Source organism: Lissotriton vulgaris, chromosome 9 (assembly GCF_964263255.1).
Source record: "Lissotriton vulgaris chromosome 9, aLisVul1.2, whole genome shotgun sequence".
Taxonomy (NCBI): domain Eukaryota; kingdom Metazoa; phylum Chordata; class Amphibia; order Caudata; family Salamandridae; genus Lissotriton; species Lissotriton vulgaris.
The window spans coordinates 1,035,350,201-1,035,370,201 of record NC_141697.1 but is presented as its reverse complement, the minus strand read 5'-3'; the positions used below and the strand labels follow the sequence as shown (position 1 = coordinate 1,035,370,201).

General features: G+C 44.1%; 1 protein-coding gene across 1 annotated transcript in view; it reads right to left on the bottom strand.

Annotated features, from left to right (window-relative positions):
- SLC6A11 (solute carrier family 6 member 11) overlaps positions 1–20,001 on the bottom strand; it is a 726,232-nt gene that overhangs the window by 110,798 nt on the left and 595,433 nt on the right. Inside the window, exon 8 of the mRNA XM_086938949.1 lies at positions 13,150–13,253. Within this exon, the coding sequence (XP_086795075.1) occupies positions 13,150–13,253 (104 nt within the window). The remainder of the gene's footprint in view (positions 1–13,149; positions 13,254–20,001) is intronic.

The window sequence follows — 20,001 nt, the reverse complement described above, 5'->3', positions numbered from 1 at the left end:
TAATTAAAAAAAAAAGGAAAGGGAGAAACAAGATGAGCCAATGTTAGGAGGAAAATATGCTTTTAACAGAAGCCCCTAGCAACTGAGCCAACTGACAGCCACTAAGTTATCAATCCTTCCTAGAAACAGAAGGTCTGGGCCTCCATTAGTATCTGCAAAGTTGCCGGCTTTATAAGAGGGGCGATGGCCCCCAGCTTGAGTAGGGCCAGACTATGTTTTCAAAGCTGCAAGCGCCTCACCACCGTCTGATGATAGAAGTCAGGACGCACAATGAAATCAATCACAAAGGCTTTAGCAAGTGTCTTAAGGGTTGCAACACAACAGATCTCATGAAGAAGAGTAAAGCTTCCAATGTACACAAGGATAGCTCGAGGAAAGCGAGATGGATTCTTAGGAGGTCTAAAAGGAAATTGATGTGCCCTCTGTATCAAACAGTTGAAATACCAGTTTTTGAGGGCAGGAAAGGCATCTCTGAACAGGTGGATTACAAAGCCACTTGGGTCATCACCCTCCTCACTTTCAGGGTCCCTAAGAACCCTCAGATTACTTCTACAGGACCGAATTTCCAGGTCTTCAACCGAGGATGATAGAGTGGTCAATTGATTATCGTGTTGAACTATCGCTAAGCTATTATCCTGCACTTCCTTTCAGAGGACCTCCTGAGAAACCTCCACTGCACCAAGTCAGGATTGTATTATGTCCTTGTGCTTTGACATCATGCATAGAACTTTGGTTTTCATATGAGCCACTTTCAATGCCAATGAGTCTTTCCAAAGTCTTCCCTGTGATGCAGAAGAAGCTGTGATATGGAACACAGAGTAGGTGAATCTTTGGCCTCTTGTTGCATAGTCCCCAACTGGAATGGGGGTCAGACCTTTGGTCCTTGTCAGAGAAGTTCTGCCGATCGACCGTTGATGATGTAATGTAAGGGACCATAGAATGTGGGGAGCTAGTAGTTGGTGTCTGCTCTGTCCTTTCAGGATCTCATGTTAACTCTTCTCCTCTGTCCAGTGGGTGAGTGGGATTCCTTATACCTTGCTCCATGGCCACAGAAACAAAGTCCTGTACTTGAGCAGTGGCCAGCCCCCCATGCCCAGAAGTTGGGATATCAAGACTACTAGAGGTCTGCCCTAAGGACTGTTCAAGCCCCTTACGATCTTGAGCATCGCATTGACAGCTAGTTTAACAGTTTGATCCTCTTTGATCTCCTCCTCGTTCTTCTTATCATTGTTGGACCAATCTGAGAGGAAGTAGAAGGCCTCTTGGCCTTCTCCTATCAATCCAGCTAGAACCAGCCCCCCAACCTACATTGATGAAGGGTGTGAAAGGAACTGCAAAGACTGAACCCCATAATCCTGCCCCTCTGTATCCAATAACTGACAGGTTTTGCCAGCCAAGGCGACCTGCTGAGGTGAGTCCCATGGGGCCAGAGGGGCAAAGGGGCCACTTCCTTCCAGGCTGTCCCCCTCCTCTAGCACAAACACCTCTGAAACCCGCACCAAACATTGACTTTCTGCAGGGAAGCTCTGCTTTATTGTTCCTACACTACCTTAAAGCAAGGGAGCCCTCCATTGTCCTTGCTGTGGACCACAGTTCTTGGGGCAGAAGAGGCGGTGTCTGAAGAACATTGCAGCAGAACAGGAGCTGGAGAGGCACAGAGCCCAGGATGCTGAGACACCGAAAAATCATCACACTGTAGGCAATGACCCCGAGGCCACTGCCAGGTAATTCCAGCCCTAATCAGCCACCAATTGGGGAATGAAGGAAAAATCAACCTATAGCCATTAGTGGCCACAGTAGTATCTTGAACCTCAGATCGCACCAAGCTGCACACAAGCACCATCTTCCCACACTAAGCCTCGAAGACGTTAAACAACATAGATTTACTCGCGGTCATGACACAACATCTCATGTTAACACAGCTATAATGGCTTTGAAGATAGCCTCCGGGGGGGTCATGGAGACCACTGGTTTAGATTCTGAGTTATCTCCAGAGTTTGACATCTCTATAGCTGGTTGAAAGCAATGATTCCCCGCACTGGCTCGCTTTCCAATACCTTTACCATCTCTAGAGGCACCCAGCAGGGGTTACCCCCTTCTCCTTAGCTATTTGCCTTATTTATAGAGCCTTGTATTCAATTTCTGAGGATGGCTGAGGAGATCTGGCCTTTCAGAGTGCTTCATTTTGAGGTAAAGGTTCTGGCGTGTGCTGATGATTTATGTGTCCTTACTCCCACCCCGTTTAAAGGCTTGGAGGTGGATGTACCTAAGGCCAAAGTATTCCGGCAAGTATCCGGTTATAAGATCAACTTCGACAAGATGCAGTTCTTATCTAATACCACTCCTCCTGGCTCTGATAAAAGGTGGGTACAGTTGGTCATCCATTTAGGTGTTACCCTATCACTTCAGATGGGGAATATTCTGGATGATAACTTTGGGATGATGTATCAACATTGGGCAAACATTTTTTTAAATGGAATCATTTTCATTTAGGTTTGATGGATTGTCCTCCAGCAGCATCTTTCTGTTTTTTTTCGCTGCTTCCGCATCTTCTTGGCAGGCGTCTTTTTTAGTAGGATGGAGGCTCTTTGTCAGAGGTTTATCTGGTGCTATCAAAAACCACTTTCTAAGTTTCAGCTTCTTCAACAACCCAAGGAGGATGGCAGGGTTTCTCTTCCAACCTTGCGCTTTTACTTTTCTGCTTCTTTTTTTGCTCAACTTTGCCTGATTCTGGGATGGGTCTTTTTGATGCTTTCCCATCTTCTTGCCAGGCGTCTTTTTCAGTAGGGTGGAGGTTGTTTGGCAGATGTTTATCTGGTGCTATCGAAAAACACTTTCCAAGTTTCAGCTTCGTCAAAAACCCAAGGAGGATGGCAGGGTTTCTCTTCCAATGTTGCGCTTTTACTTTTTTGCTTCTTTTTTTGCTCAACTTTGCCTGGTTCTGGGATGGAGAATGTGGTAACAAGTGGGTATGTTTGCTGACTTTATGCCCTTAGGGGACTCAGTAGCTCTAGGTAATGGGATTATCAAGACTATTAAGCATGGGCGAATTTTGCAAATTCGCAATTCATGAATTTGCAGTTTTGCGAATTGGCAATCCGCAAAATTTGGAAATTTGCGGATTTTTTTATTTTGCGTGTTTGCGGGGTTTCGCGAGGCGCTTTGCGTGTTCGCGGGTGTTCGTGAGGCGCTTTGCAATTTCGCGGGGTTTTTTTTTTGCCTGCTTAATCACTGCCACCCTGTCGTTTTTTATGCCCATCTGCCCTCTGTACCACTCATTTCTGTGCCCTTATGCCGATTGCCCCACTCATTTTTTGTCCCCTTCTGTCCTTTGTCACACTTTTGTGCCCTTCTGCCCTCAGCCCCACTTAGAATGGCGCCGGCAAGCTGCCAACGCCATTCTAAAATAGCTAGAAATAGCTTCAACAGGAAGCACTAATAGATAAAGTAAAGCAGGTGCTCCAGTTGAAGGTCAAATTGAGTTACACAATCATTAATCACCCCAAGCTTGGGGTGATTAATGATTGTGTAACTGAATTTGAGCAGCACCTGCTTTACTTTATCTATTAGAGCTTCCTGTTGAAGCTGACTTTTGCAACTATTTTAGAATGGCTCTGGCAGCTTGCCGGCGCAATTCTAAAAGAGTTACAAAAGTCAGCTTGAACTTTTGACCCAATCCGTTCCGCTCGCGGATTTTGCAGGAAATTCGCGAATCTCACGGATTGCAAATTTACCAAAAATCTGCGAAATCCGCGAGCGGCCTGGATTTTCCGCCCATGCTTAAACACTATGTATTTCATTTTTTATTTTTTTTTATTTCAGATCCAGATAAGACAGAAGTCATACAACAAAAGATATTTCATGGTTACATTAGATTATATGGTTATATATAAAAAAAGAATTCATATATAAATTCACAGTTTATTGAAGAATCGCAATCTCAAAACTTATATGCATAAAAAACATTACGTTTGAATAACAGGGAAAAGAAAAGGAAAAAAGAAAAAAGACAGAGAAGGAAGAAAAGACACATTTCATACTGACTATGACACAAGAGGCTTAATCCCTATAATCTAATTCGTTATGGGGAGCCAGATCGCGTTGCCCCTCCTAGCGGCTTTTCTTCCCCTAGTGGCATAGATGGCACAATCCTGATTAAATGCCCCCAGAAGGCGAGCAAACCACATTTGGAAGCTCGGTGGGTCTGCGTCTTTCCAGCGTGCTGCCAATATGATTCTATACACAGCAGTACCTATGAATAACATTGCTTCCTCCTCCGCTCTTAGATCAAGTGTACTGTCAAAGCCGAGCATCATTCTTTTAATTAAAGTTAATTCATTACATTCGCTAAACATATGCATAAGCGTTGCTGGGCCGGATAGACATCTGGGACAATCATCGTTTTCTCTTTTACCCCATACGTATAGTTTTGCGGGGGTGAAGTAGAGATTGTAGCTTGGTTAGAGAGATCAGTTGTTGTGAATATATAATCGATTCTAACATATTTGCTGTGGGGGCAGGAGAAATAAGTGAACCCAGGATCTGGATGATTTTTCTTACCCCAAATGTTGACCAGGCCCAAACTATCTCAAAGCCGGCTGATAGCCTTAAAAACTCCCGGTTTGAGGCTGATGTATTTTAGTTGTGTCTGACTACTCAATTTGGGTCCAAGCTAAATGTTTAGATTGCCACAGCAAATGAGTGGGCCCGGCCAAGATGCGAGTTCAAGCTCGAGTTTTTCAAAGACCGTGGGGTCATCTTGATTGGATCCATAAACTGAACATACAGTAATACCCAGAGCCAGCTTTATGATGACAAATCGCCCTGAGGATCTGCTAACTTACGGGTTACTTGGCCTAGGAAGGTTTTCGTTAGTATTGCTACCCCCTGGTATTATAGGTTTGGGTAGTGCCTGATAATAGATTATATCCCCTAATTTTTAAGAGCTCTCTTTTGTCCCAAGGCAGATGGGTCTCTTGGAGGTAGACAATATCTACAGGATTTTGGAAGATTATTGCACTCAGGCGCTGTCGTTTGTCCCTATCAAGAAGACCTGTGACATTCCAAGTTTGTATTGTTAATTTCCCCATAGGAACATGTTTATTGACTCAGTGTATATCTGTACATTTGATCTTAGTTGTGTTCCATGACCTTCTTCTTCTGCCTCGGATTTTATTAGTATATTTTCCCGGATTAGTAAAAACCCAAGGATATTGATGACTCCTGTCTTATTTCTGGTTCTATTTTTTTCCTTTTTTGATGCTTCCCACCCCCACACACTCCCCCCCGACGAACCCCACCTCCCCCCGCCCAATGCCCCCAAAAATAAGGCATACAGACTCCATTAGAGTCTGGGATGATGGTGATGCAGCACAGCAATAGAGCACAAACAGTAGACCTCACTATTATAAATTCACAGAAAAAGTACTGACCTGTAATTGTTGTGAAAAACAAAAAAAATTAACAAAAAGAGAAAAAAAAACAACGGAAGCCCGAAATCAGTTAAAGCCTATATCCCCCACATCGCCCAGTAAGCCCATCACACAACATCGCATCAAAAAAACCATTAACCTTGACCCAAGGTTTTAAGTCTAGTATATATACTGGATTAGAAATAGGCAATTAAATGTATCACATTTTAGCCATTTTCTTTCCCCCTTTTTTTTTTGTAGGCGTACTAAGGTTGCGGCTAGTTCATTTTAGTTCGTCCAAATACTCTTTAGCTTTACTCTCTGAAAGAAAAAACTTCGTTTGACCTCCATAGATAATTTTAAGCCGTGCTGGATTGTTCAGATATGCTTGTGCTTTCTTTTCTTTAAAAGGCTTAATTAACATGTGTAGCCTCCACCTTCTTTCCACTGTAGCATGGCAAAAGTCAAAATAGGAAATACCTTTACTGGTGCGTTTAGACTCTGGCCTCGCTTTCTCAAAGATTGCTTGTCGAAGCAGGAAGTTACCGAAATGTACCAAAATTGCCCGTAGATAGGTCCCAGGTCTGGCTGGCAACTTAAAGGGCATACGATGCACTTGTTGGATCTCGTTGTCCCAATCCCAGGTTGATAGTTTAGGCATAGAATCTCTGAAAAGGTTAGCAACAAAAGAGCGGATATCATCACCTTCTGCCGCTTCGGGAATGCCAAGTATGCGAAGATTGTTCCTTCGTTGGCGGTTTTCGAAGTCCTCTAGCTCCCACCTGACGTCCCCCAGCTCTGATTCATGGGACTCGATTCCCTTCTGGTTTGTTTCATGTTTATTTTTGGTAGAAAGCACCCTGGATTCAATCTCTGTAATTCTGTCCCCAAAGGAGCTACAGGTCTCTGTAAGCTTGCATACAACCCCTTGTACCTTGCACAGTGCTGCTTGTGCCCTCCGATCGTCTTGTGCGGTTTCCTCGCGATGGGACGCTATAGCTTGTAATACAGTATCTAGTGTTGTTGCGGGGGCCCACCGAGCGAGGAGTGCGCAGGCTGCTGAGCAGTGTTGGTATTGCATGTGGAGGAAGTAAGTTGGTCGGTGAGCGAATAGTCCCAAGCCAGGTCCCCTCGACAATGTTGCTTCTTTTTAGGTTTTAGAGCGGGCTTGGACTTGATGGTACTAATCTCCGCACTCTCTCCATTGCTACTATTGCTCTCATCCATTAGGTATGACACGGATCCGTCCATCCAATCTTCTTCTGCCCCTGCTTCATCAGAGAAGGAGAAGAAATCACTTGCCTCTTTGTCCGCATCGGGGTGATGCTCAATATCCCCATTACTCAGGTCTCTATGCCTTGCCAAGTGCTGGTCGATGTTACCCTGTCCCTTCCCAGTGCATGCGCAGGCTAGCATATGGTCACTATTCACCTCTGAAATTTCATCTTGCAAAGCTTGGCCGCCAAAAGTGGGTGAAATGGATTTTGCACCTCCAGCATATCTTGAGCCTGACCCCCATTCAAGGCGAGATTGGCGAGTTTAGACACATTTGTTTCCACCAACTGAGCGATGTTTTCTACAAACTCATTGCATGGATCAGGGATTATACTAGGATTACTAAGGCAAGGCTTGATTTTTGTCCCCATAGTACTCACGTTTATTGTTGGCGCTTGTGCTGCTTCTGTCGTAGGTGGTGATGGAGCCAAGGCAGAGGGGCCTTTTGTCCCTTTACTTGCACCCGCTTCACCTTCAGGCTCTCCCTCTCCTAGTATGGTCTTGCTAGCAGCAGCAGCAGTCTCTGCAGTCTCTGTAGCATCGCTTGGGGATGGTGCTGGTGCTGGTCTGGCGCTGCTTCTCCCGCTCCGGAAGTGCTCCGCGACTCCTCCGCCAGAGATCAACCACGGTAGTGCCGGCGGGACCGATGGAGCCTGCTGTGTCCTTCTTGCTGAGTTTCTTGCCTTCTGACAAGGCGTCCTGCCTCGGTGAGTTGGTGTCTGCTGCATCAGGAGGGGTCATCTCCTTCTTCTCCTTCTCCTTCCTGGCAGGTGTCTGAGCCTTTCCTACATTGCTCTGAACCTGGCGCTCTGTATTCTCTCGGAGCGCCGCTCTGGCAGCTCTAGCTCGCGCTACGGCAGACATAGGGGCTGCGGCTATTTTCAGGGGCGTTTCTGTGATCGTAGTTTCTTCAGCAGAGTCTGTACAATACGTGGGGAGGTCCGACTCGCTATAATATTGAGGTGGTAAAGTCAATAAAAGTTTAAGGACAGCCCATCCGATCAGGGTGTATAGAGATGTTAGGTGCTTGGGGTCAGAACTGCTTGCCTTCTGACACTCCCACAGCATTGTCGTCGAGCTGACTGAGGTTTAAACCAGATTTTGGGCGACATGGGGCAGTTTTCATCTGATCATTATACGGAGCTCTGGTGCTGTGTGTGCATTGCGGTTAGTGACAAACCGCCATCTTGCCTCCCCAATTAACACTATGTATTTCAAACGGACCTGATTTAAGACTTTTTAAGTTTTTCACTATCTCTGGTGCTCTCTGAAGAAAATATTCAGTGAGCTTATCCCCTTTAATCTGCTAACTTATCTGAGTTATAACCATAACTTTCCCTCCTGTGTCCATGATTGCTATCATGAGAACTGGGAGAAGGCAAAATTATTCATCCTGGGTCACGTTTTTGAGGGCAGGGTCCTTTTTTCTTTTGAGGATCTGTAGCAATGGTACTCTCTCCCTGGTACCAGCTTTTATAGGTATCCCCAGGTTCAACATTTTATGTCTAGTCTTGACGACAATGTGTTACAGTGTTCACAAACCGTCTTGTTGGACAAAGGCGCCAGTAAAGAGACATATATTGCTTATTGTATAAACTAATTGATCGGCATGCCAGGCTTCAGATGGAGGATCCACTCCAGAGCAGGGCTATAAAATGGAGCTGAGCCCTTAATAAAGATGTTACTGCAGCTGAGATCAGCTGTAGTAAAGTTTAAGTGCAAATGGTTTTTAACATCGCACGGGTTAAGGAGCACCATTTTAGATGTGTTAACGATTTCTAATACATCACACATCATCTTTATGCTGTGAAGGTTTAGGCGGGTGACTGCTGCTTCCGGTGTGGATGGGAGGGGGCTGGCTTGTCCAGTCTTGTTTGTGCATTGAAGCTTTGTTTTGGGTAAAATTAATAGTATTTTGAACTTCAGTGTGGCGGCTGAGCCGAAATTCATTATTCCTGGGCACTCGCCGGCCATCCCTTCTCATCGTACCTGTCTGTACTTTTTTGCTATTGCTTTTGCTAGGCTGGTGGTTGCACGGTTTTGGTTATCTAGCTTGATCTGTGATCCCTTTAATTGGTGGTGTAAATTTCTGAACATTAGCATTCTGAAGATGACTTTTGGTCGAGAATGTACCACATAGATTGAGACTGGGGCGTATTTGATATCCTATTCGTCTCTGGATGATGGATCAATTTGTTAACCAGGACCATTCAGATCTGGCTGCTAATCATGCTCATCACCATGCTACTCCCTTCCACATTGAATAATGCATTAATGTCCTATAGCTAATACTATTATAATATGTGATTTATTTTATGTTTTTGCTTGATATGTAGATCATATCCTATATTGAAGGCATGCTCAATTATCGTTTGTCATCTAATGTACATGGTAATACAACAGATTGTAATGAAAGTCCAATTCAATAGGGTCATAATAACCCCTATGCATTTTAATGAAAGAAATGGAAGTTTCACCTGTATCTGTTACAGTTTGTTTTGGTAATAAATCATACCATTCTTAAAACATGATGAAGGTTCATTGAACTAAAATATACCCTACACTAGACCTCTCTTTATGGAAACAGGGTCTAATATGTCCACCCCATTCCAGCTATTAAAATCCTATTATATTAAACTTTTGCCCATGCTGCAGCTATCGAGGGGTTGTTAATAAATAGCTTTAATATGTTAAACGTCCTCAATTAATGATGTTTCATGTGTGCTTGCAAGGACTTTAAATTACATTTTGAGTCGTGCCTGAAATTAGGGGGTGAAAATATTGTGGTTGGATTTTCTTTTTACTTTAAATTTTATTTTATCAAACTATTTTATGATTAAATGTTACATATGTTTTGATTTTATAAATTGTTAACATTAAATAATATTTATTCATATCTTAGACAATTTTAAATAATTTATGTTAACAATGTTCTATGAGGTTTTATTTTAACTCCCTTTCACCATTATGCTCAATGGGATTGTGTTGCAGTATAAGTGGTTGGCCAAGTTTGGTTTTGGACTTACTACTGTTTCTTTTTGGCAGTTGTACCGTAAATCGTTATGTTACCATCATTTGTAAAGCACAAAATGACTCACTCCTAAATAGGTAACCTGGTGCTAGGCAGACTTAAGCAGAGAAAAGGCAACTTAACAGACGAACCATGTTTACAGCATTTTGTTCAAGTTTCCAAAGTCAGAACAAAATGAATGTGATGTGCGAGACTGTTCCAGTAGTGGGGGACCAGCTAGGAAAAGGAGCTACAGTTTTGAGGTTCGAATGAGGTGAGGTTTTAGAAAGGCTTTGTCCATGGATCTCAGATTTCTAGTGGGGTGATACCATGACAGTATGGCCTGGAGGTAAGACAGACCATTTCCCACAAGACATTTATGGATAAGACATAAAAATTTAAACAGAGAATGTTTTTTAACTGGAAGCCAGAGCACAGCTCTCAGAGTAGGAGTAGAAGGGGTGCCAGCAGGAAGTCTACAGACTAGGTTAGCTATGGTGTTTTGAACCATTTGAAGTTTGCTAAGAAGTAACTCATTGGCTTAATCCAGGCAACAGGTGATAAGAGCCTGGACCAATATTTTCCTAGAGCTTACCTTACACTTGTAAATGTGGCCCCACCCCCTTTTTCAGAGGTTAGGGATGTGTAAGTCTACACTTTTTAGTAACTGTATACTCGAATTCTGTGAATAGCTATAAGTAAAAAAGTTACTCAAATGTGTAAAAGTAAAATTGCACGTGTAAATTACTCACACATATAAGTTACCTTTGTGAAGAGCCCGAGAAGTCTTCCTCCGAGTAAAGATCCACACCATTTTTTAAAATACCTAAATGCCAGTGGGTCAGGTCAGGGTTCTAAAATAGTAACTAGCATGTTTTGAGCATGTCATTATAAACTGATTATCCATAGATTCCCGTACATCTCTATGATGTGGCGTTGTGCATAGTGGCCCTGAAAATCTCACTTAGTCCTTTCTGATCTAAAACGAATGTAAAGAAGGTTAAGAATCCCTCTCACACTTGAACTCAGTATTCTACAACTCAGCTCAGTCCTCTTTAACCCTTTCGCTGCGGCGGCTATTCCGCCGCATCGCTAATGGGGCGGGGCAGCCGCGCGGCGGCCGCATGCTGGTGACAAAACCGCTCCGTCACCAGCCGCGGTTGAGCTGTGCTCGTGACGGAGCGGTTCCGTCATGGCCCTGCCCTCCTAATAGAACGCGCCGCGAAGGCGCGGCGGCCGGGCCATGACGGAACCGCTCCGTCATCAACACAGCCCAACCGTAGCTGATGACGAAGCGGTTCCGTCATCAGCAGGGGAGGGGTTAAAGAAATTCCTGTCCGTATTGCTATCATTATATTAAGATGTCATCCATTGGTATGGAGTCGGTAAGCCTGGAAGGGACATTTGCAAGAAAATCATTTGTTGTGAGCTTGACACTTCTTTGGCTGAGCTCAACCTACAGATGATGTCAAAGTTGCAGAGTTCAAACTCAATGAGTGGGTATGAAACATACAATGGCAATTGGACTTTATGCCAACTTACAGTTAAGGGTCTTACATGCCCTTCACTTACCCACACTGTTTGTACTATGGAGTAAACGCTCGAGAAAAAAACAATGAACTTATTTAGACTACTGTGAAAATAAGACAAATACACGGCGGAGACCATTTTTTTATGGCGTGCAGTCAGAACAATGACTTCTAAGCAAAGTCAAAACAAAGTAAATAATTTGGAACTTGCAAAAAAGTATCTCTACTTTTAAGGGGCAAGAAACTGTTTGAGAGAGAGAGATATGAGATTGATGAGGAAGATGCAGACTGCCGGTGTGGGTGGGGGTGCACCAGAAAAAGAGGATACCGATTAAGGAGAGGACAGTACAAAACTTGCTTCTTCTTCTTGGAGGCAAAAACATAGGGGGCCTCATTTATGAGAAATGACGCATTGCTGCGAGAAAGCAGCGATGCGTCACTTCTCAGTGCGCCCTCCTTGCGACATTCCTGATGCGTCATATTTAATGTATGACGCATCATGTCGCAAGGAGTTACAGATAGGTCAGTATTTCTGACGTGTCTGTAAGCGCAAAAGTGACGCATTGCTGGAGTGTGTCACAAAAGTGACTCAACTCCAGCAATGCGTCCTTTCACAAGGGGCAAGCCCCATGTGAAAGGGCCTGCATCAGTCTTACGCCGGCTGTGAGGCAGGCGCAAGATTTTGACGCAGTGGTGTCCTAAAAGTGACGCAGTGAAATCTCATAGATTTCACTTCGTCACTTCTACGACCCTTCCTTGCGTCAATACGCCCCCCCTTGCATACATTATACCTGGCGCAGGTATAATGTGGCGCAGGGGTTTACAAAGTGACGCATCTACCTAGATGCGTCACTTTGTAAATATGGTGCAACAAGGCGCATTTTCTACGCTGCGTCACAAAAAGTGACGCACCGGCGGCATAAAAGTGACTCGCGGCCTCATAAATGAGGCCCAAGGAGTACTCAAGAAGGGAGCAGACAACTGTGGAGGAAACAGAAAGGGTTTAGAAAAAAAATGTGCTGAGGTGCTTGGGTTTGGAGGCAGCATCTAGACATTGCTTGTGATAGTGGCTTGCTAGGTGGGCAGAGGCAGCTGCAAAAAAATAACTCATAGGGACAACACGGTGAAGATGGCAGAAGTGATGGGCTTCTTCTGGGGGTTGGGTGAATAATGGGGCAGCTTGCCAATTAGGAGGTCATGGAGCGGCTCCTGTAGTCAAGGAGGATGAGACAATTGCAAGAGCAGTCAAAGAAAATACATTTGGCGGAGAGTTGGGAACAAGAATAAGCAGCACGGAGAACAAAATGAGCAAAATATATAAATGCAGAGATGAGCTTCATATTAGTAGCCTTTTGGCACAGTGCTCCTACATCCTGACAGCACTTAATACCTAGAGCATGGGTTGTGAGAACCTCAAAACTTGACAGCTAAAAATGTTTAAGTATTTATAATAAATGGGTTCGATTTCTCCAGATCTTGTCGGATTTTGTTATTGTTTGGTACATTTATGGAAAGGGTTGTAATACAAGAGTAGTATTCTGGCACGTGTACCATCTTTCTTTCAACTGTAAGCTAGAATTGAAACTACTGATTTCTCCATGTGGCTTGTCTCTTTCAATAGTCCAAATGCGAGCTCTTAAAATGCATCAGGAGGAGGAAGAGGTGCAGCGCCGCGGCCAGGGCGACTGACTCCGGAATCTGGGGATCAGGGTTCGATCCCCGGTGCCAGTGGCATGTGACTCTGGGCAACAGTTTGCTTAATCTTCCCGACGGCCCCCAGGCGGGTGATTGTTCGCACTTTACAAATGTGGATTATTATTATATTACAAATGTGAATTATTATTAGCCCAAAGAAAATTGCCAATATGAATCATGTGAAATAGATAATTGAGAAATGCTTAATGCAAGATGTTAAAGAGCTCACCGATAGCAGTTGTTGTTGTAGCGGTTGTAACTTCCAAGAGCTGTCAAGCATCCTAAACATATGGCATATGAGAAGAATATCTGTGTTCCAGCATCCAGCCATACCTGTGAAAGCAAAAGAAAGATGAAGCAGAAAATAAATGTATGTGTCTGACCTAAAGCAGTCAAACTAAGCTGATTGAAGACAGTCTTAGCTTGGCCATTCCGCAGATATTGTCTGAAGCATTACTTTTATATCAAAGTTCTATTTACTGACTATAAGGTAGATTCATCATTGAAAAATCGGCTCACAAAGGGCCAGATTCTGAGAATCTGGCCCTTTGCGAGCGCAATTTTTGCATTTGGGATTCATCATCCCAAATGCAAAAATCGGTAATTGCGAATTCGCTAAATTGCGAGGAATTACATTTAAGAAATCTCTATTTGAGATTCCTTAAATGCAATTCATTAACCATTTTTAAATTGCGAAATCGCAATTTCAGGCCGCAATTTACCTTGAGGTCAAACCTTGTGGTAAATAGCGAAAACGTAGAAAAATGCTTTTAAATGCATTTTTCAAATTTGCATGTTGCACACACATGTCCTTTGGGCATGTGTGTGCGCAACACCAATGTAAATTACATTTCAGGGGTGCTACAGGGTGTCCTTTGGACACCCCTAGCACCCTTGAAATTGCATCCTTATTTGCGATTAGCAAATTGCTAATCGCAAATAAGGAATGTGTAGGAATCGCAATTTATTTTGCGATTCCTACATGAATCCCGTTTTGCGAGTCTGTAATAGCGATTCCTTATTATTCACTATTACAGACTCGCAAAACATGCCGATGATGAATCGGGCTGTATATGTGTATTCCGTTATTTGTAATGTACTTCTCTAGAATATTCATACAGCGAGTGCCAACCTCAATGGCGCAGCAGAAAACTACACCAAAAGTCAGCACATACCGAAATGCACTGTTTGGGATACAAAGATCATGATAACAATTTGTTTTTAGGTCGGGGTTTAAATGACAGCACTATCAACCAGGGCTATCACTTTCAATAGCTCGAAACCAAAACGAGGGAGTGAGAGGAAATAAAGTTTTGCAATATACATCCTAATGGGTGATCATACCCGTATGCAAGGAGAACATGAATAAGGAAGGAGGGATAAAGTGTGATGTTAGATGCTCTTGATGCAGTGCACGCAGTTGAAGAACACCGCGTCAACTCCTTTTTATACACTTGTATAATATAGTTAAGCAGCAGGACAATACCCACATGACAAAGAAAGAGAGAGAGTGTATTATGTGCTATCACTGGTGCCACCACTTGATTTAAACCCCTCCCTTTATACCAGCAGGTTATTAGTTTTTGCTTATCATAATAAAATTACCGATGTAGGATGACACTGTGGGCCATATGTATGAACACATTTTCCCAGAGATACAGAATGGGTAAAACCCTTTGATATGTCTGGCTCTATGTTTGGTTTGTAATTTTCACATACAGCTTGAATTTCTTCAATGTAGATATGGTTATAACATGTATGAACCCTTTGTTTTTACCCCTCATAAATGAATCCTTAAATTGATTCAGGTGATCCATACATATACTTTTTCTTATCTATTCTTCACTTATCTTCATATATTCCATCACGGAGGAATGTTTTTTTTTTTTTTTGGGTTTTACTTCTAAATTAGCAATCCGTATGACAGCTTGGTCTGCTCCTTGCTGTTTGCCCTTAGAAAGCATTTGTGTTTCTTACAATGCTCTCAAATATTTTCCCCTCAATGTCCTCTCACCACATGTCCCATTGCTCTCATTCTTTATGTTAATTTTTTCCTATTCTTAATGTTCTAACAAACGCTCTCTCCATTGCTCAGCGTGGCCCCCCCTTCCCGAAACCAAAATTGCCCCAGGGACTCCATCCCCTGGGGTATAGCCAGATTGTTGGAGACCGCGGGGAGCCTCAAAGCACGCACGCTTCAACCTGAGAATACCTTTTCAGGTTGAAACATGTTGCCACAATACATTTCTTGAAAGCTTAGCACTGAGTGGGGTCCTTTGGAGTCCTTCAAACAAGGAAGGCGAGACTGCTGCAATTTCAATACAGGACCCCTGCAGGAGGGACTGTACGAGCACCAAATGGTGGATTTGGGTAGGTTTTTTTTATGGAACACTTTTCCTTTAAAAAATATATATGTATATATTATGATGAAACATGTAAGCATAATTCAAAAAGAAATAGAATTTTATGATAATCCCTTCATTAACTTTTGAAAATGAAAAATACTTGTGTCAATAAAAAAAAATTATAAGGGGTGTGCTAATTCTATATGTAAGGTTTTGCAATTTTTCATACATGATAAAAAATAAATATAACCTTTTTACTGTAGCGTTTTTAATACATCTTAAAAAATGGTGTTAGTTCTGTAGCATGTTTATAATTTGTTAAACATTTAAAAACATATGCATAATGTAATTCTTTCATTAATATTTAACAGAATAATTCAAATGCAAATAAGTTTCGATCACTTTTCTAAACTAGGTGAAAACTACAAATATGTAGGGTAGGGTGTAATTCATAAAATTACACTCTGCGGAATTGTGTGTAGCTCCATGAAAACTCTGAGAGATTCCGTAGAGGTTGCAGTGCGGGTGTAAATTGACACGTCACGCTGCTCATGCTGATTTATAGCGGTGGGAGATTTTCCGCCCTGCAAAAATCAGTGCAAACCGCAAGTACAGACGATACAGTTCCTTTCAATTTGGAAGTAGGAGATGAAACATGGCCCTTTTGGCAGGTTCACCCCTAAACTTTTTGCTTTTAAATGTGACTTAGTGTTGGTTGTTTTTTGCTTCTGCACACTTTAACACTGTGTCCCAGTGTAAAGTGTGTGCGCACTCTGAGTGCATGTTGTGAGATTGGCCTGCCCTCCCGTAGGAACGTATGGGGAATGTATGTGTTCATGGTAGTTCCTGATGTGTAGGGAGTGCAGGGGCAAGTTTGGTATGTGCAAACTCGTGAGATTAAATGCTGCATGATGATGTGCGCAGATTTAATGTGTCTGGTGTGGAAGTGCCACTTCTAGAAGTTGGCATGTTTGTGTAGTAAATGTGAATTGACTGCCTGGCTTGTGATTGGCTGGAGCTGTCTGTTGTGCCTGGCTCCAGGAGTCAGGATGGGTCTGCCCCGGTGGTGAATGGAGAGACCTGCATGTTGATGGGAGGGAGGAGTGCACCTGGGACCTGAATAGGTGCTGACAGGGGTGTCGCACCACAGTCGCACCCCTGTGGTGCGACTGATGTCCCTAGCCTGTCCTGTGAATGGGGAGAGGGGCTGAGCACGACAAAGTGCTCCAGAACCAGCTGCGTCTGGTTCTCCCCCTGCCCTACAGCCTAAGACAAAGGTATAATGTGGATAAGAAGGTGCTGTGACCCCATGCAAGTTGTTCTCTCTGTGACCTAACTTGAGGGGGCTGGCTGCTGCTGCTGGGTGTCAGGAGGACCACCACTGGGGACTGCCTCCCTGCTGGAGGGCCATGTGAGCTGGCCCCTGGGTCCAGCCTTTGCCCCGCCTGCCTGCTGACAGAATTCCCCTGGACTGTGCCTTTAAGCGCCTGGGAAGAGCTAAATCTGTTTGGCATAAAGAAGCGCTTTACTTCCTGATACCTGGAGATCCCTTTTTCTGTCATAAGGAGTAGCGCTTCTGATTGTGGGCTGCAGCACGGCGGCAATCGTTTTTTTAGAGGGAACCCCCGGCGTGGGGATCCCCATGGGATTGTACCAGTATCGAGCAGGTGCCTACCCTGCAATTTGCCGATTTCGGCGCGGGTGCCCACCCCGCATATTTGCCAATTTTTTAATGCCCTAGCCGATTTTTGTTTTGTAGCTCCTAGTGGGTGCCCACCCCGCTTTATATGTTAATTCAAACGGGAGCCTACCCCGTATTGCGCCCGAACTCACCGCCCCAGGAAGCCAGGCAGTCTCGGCGAAGACAGGGGTGGGGCTGGCGATGTGACCCAAAAGAAGCCGGAGCAGACGGGAGCCTACCCCGTACTCCTGTGCCCTGGTAGAGGAGGGGGCGCCAGGAAGTGTGGTGAGAGAGCCCCGAGGAGCGGGAGCTCTCCTGTGGCCCAGTGAGGAGCGGGAGCTCTCCTGTGGCCCAGTGAGGAGCGGAAGCTCGATTGGAGCGCTCCACTCTGCCCGAGGGATCCGGCTGGTGCACGGGGCTCCCGTGATGTGAGGAGGGCCCCGCAACACCGCTGCAGGACGAAGAAGCTGGTGAGTGCGCGCGTCTCGAGGCGGGTCGCTCCTCTGCTTAGTGGGGCGTTTCTTTGTACTTAGAGCCCCCGAGGCTCCAACGCGCATTGTGGTAATTGGAGCCAGTGGCTCCAACGTGATTTGGGGGCATTTCTGATTCAGAGCCCACGTGGCTCCCAAAACCACGGGGGCATTTCTTGATGATTCAGAGCCCCATGGCTCCAACGTAGTTTGGGGCATATTTTTTTTGGAACCCACGTGGCTCCCACAAGTGCTTGGGGCCATTTTGCTGATTGAAGAGCCAAGAGAGAGGGCTCAGGAGGCATGCTGGTACTCAGATTCCTTTCCACCACTGCCCAGCACTTAGTGGGCACTGCAACGTTTAGGGTGTGCACTGCACATTGCTGCATTTGCAGCTTGTAGCCCGGACATTCCTGACTAAGCGCATTTGAGCCCCACGATAGGCCAGTTGGCCTGGGTTCAGTACCTACTGTGATGCTGCGCAAGGCAACTGGTTATTTGTGGTTATGTTGATCGTTACATGATGCCTAATGTGATTTATGCGTAATGTGCAATGCCTTTATGCCTGTGATACCTCTAACTTTGTTTTATGCATAGGAGGTTGTTTTGCCTGGTATAGTTTATGCTAGCGAGCTTATGTGTACCTGCGTGCTATATGCCTAAGGTGGTTGGGATTGCGTAGTGTGTACCTACCTTTTACCAGTGGTTACTGGTTGTGTTCTGCAAGTCTTATTTTGTGCTACAATTATTCTATGTTCTAGAAGTGCTATTTCTACTAAGTGCTGATTCTGACAGTGGCCCACGTGGCCCTGTCCTGTGTATATAATCCCCTGTAAATATTGCCCAGTGCCAGTTGGCACAGTGTAACTGTGTGATTATGATCTAATGTGTTTATGGTCATACAATGGTTATTTTTATATATATGCCAAAGTACTGTGGTCTTAAGTAAGTCTTCAGTTTAAACTCATTATTCACATTGTTTAAGGAGAAGTTCCAAAGAAGCCGCTCAGTGGCCTACAATAGTGTCAGGACAGTGCCCTGTGACATGATTAATATCGCAAGATGTGCGATCTCTATGAGCCCCTTGGGAGTCTCTGTGTATGTTAGTGCTTGGTATGACAGTTGGGTTACTATCACACGTCTGTTGGGTTATAGGTGTAGAGCCATTTGTTTGAGCACTGTAAAGTTGTGTGCTTACTGTGTCCTCTTTTTCTACACTGTAGAGCGGGGCCTCATACTCCCGAGCGGTCGCCGGGTGAGGTGAGGTCGTCACCCACACAAAGCTGGGTGAGTATCACCGTGAGGAAATGCCTCAGGGTGATCAAGCTATTATGCTTTTTAAAATGCAGAATGCAAATTATTCTTGCAGGTGTGGCTAGACGGTCTCTGTGTGCGCATGTGGGTGTATGTGTGTAATTTGGTGTTGTTTGACAAATTGTTTTTCTGTTTTTTGTTTTTTGATAGGAAGAAGACATATTTCTCTCCCTCCAGTGGACATTTAAGTATTTAAGCTCCTGGTATATATGTAACTCTTTATTAGTGCATTCTTGTCATTTTCCACTTAAACACATCATATGTTGTTGCAGTAGCTATTCTATGTTTAAGGTCCTGAAGAAAGCCGGGTCAAATGCCCCTTAGGCTGAAACATGTCGACCGTTCTGCACAGCGCCATAGGGTAGTCTTACTACTTGGCGTGTTTTTAATCCTTGACACATGGACTCTTGTCTAAGCGTTCTTCGGAGGCTGAGTAGTCAATTTTATCTATCACTATCACTTGAGCACTGCACTTTTTCATTCACATCACTCTAGGATGTACATCATGACTATATTTCTGACATCTATTCCCGCTCCGGCACTATATGGTCGGATTTGGGATGGTATGACTAGCAATTCCCACGTGACGTAAACTCTACCATAAAGGTGGGCTGATGGGAATTGCTCTAGCCTTCTGTTACTAACAATTTCTGTCTTCAATAACTTTGTCTCACGCATACACCACTATTGGCACACAGTCACTGTTGTAGCTACACACCGCCTTTAGACCTGGTCTGCTCTTTTGTGTATTTTGTATCTTGATGCAGGGGAACGAGCAGACAGGTCGTAAAATATTCCCCTTGACCCTCCACACACCTGTTTTGTTTTCTTAGTATTTTTATATATAACCTTGTGTGGAGTTCCTTTTTGTGGTGCGCCTAGTGTGTTGCTGCTGTGTGTGTGTTGCGCAAATGCTTTACACATTGCCTCCGGGATAAGCCTGACTGCTCATGCCAAGCTACCAAGGGGGTGAGCAGGTGTTATCTTGGTGTGTAACTCCCTTGCCCTGACTAGAGTGGTGGTTTCTGCCTGGCTTTGGTGCAAGCCTCAGACAACCAGAAATCCCCTTTCTAACAAGACTATTGCCACAGAAAGCAAATTATGTTTTTTTAGAACACGATTCCCGCAACATGCATTCATGCTGAAAGTTCCAAATAGTGAAAGTACTGAAAATATATTTTAAACATTATAGTGATGCTCGAAATCTACTACAGTTTTGGGAATGTTTCAGAATTAATACAAAAAAATGAACTGATCTATACAGCAATATA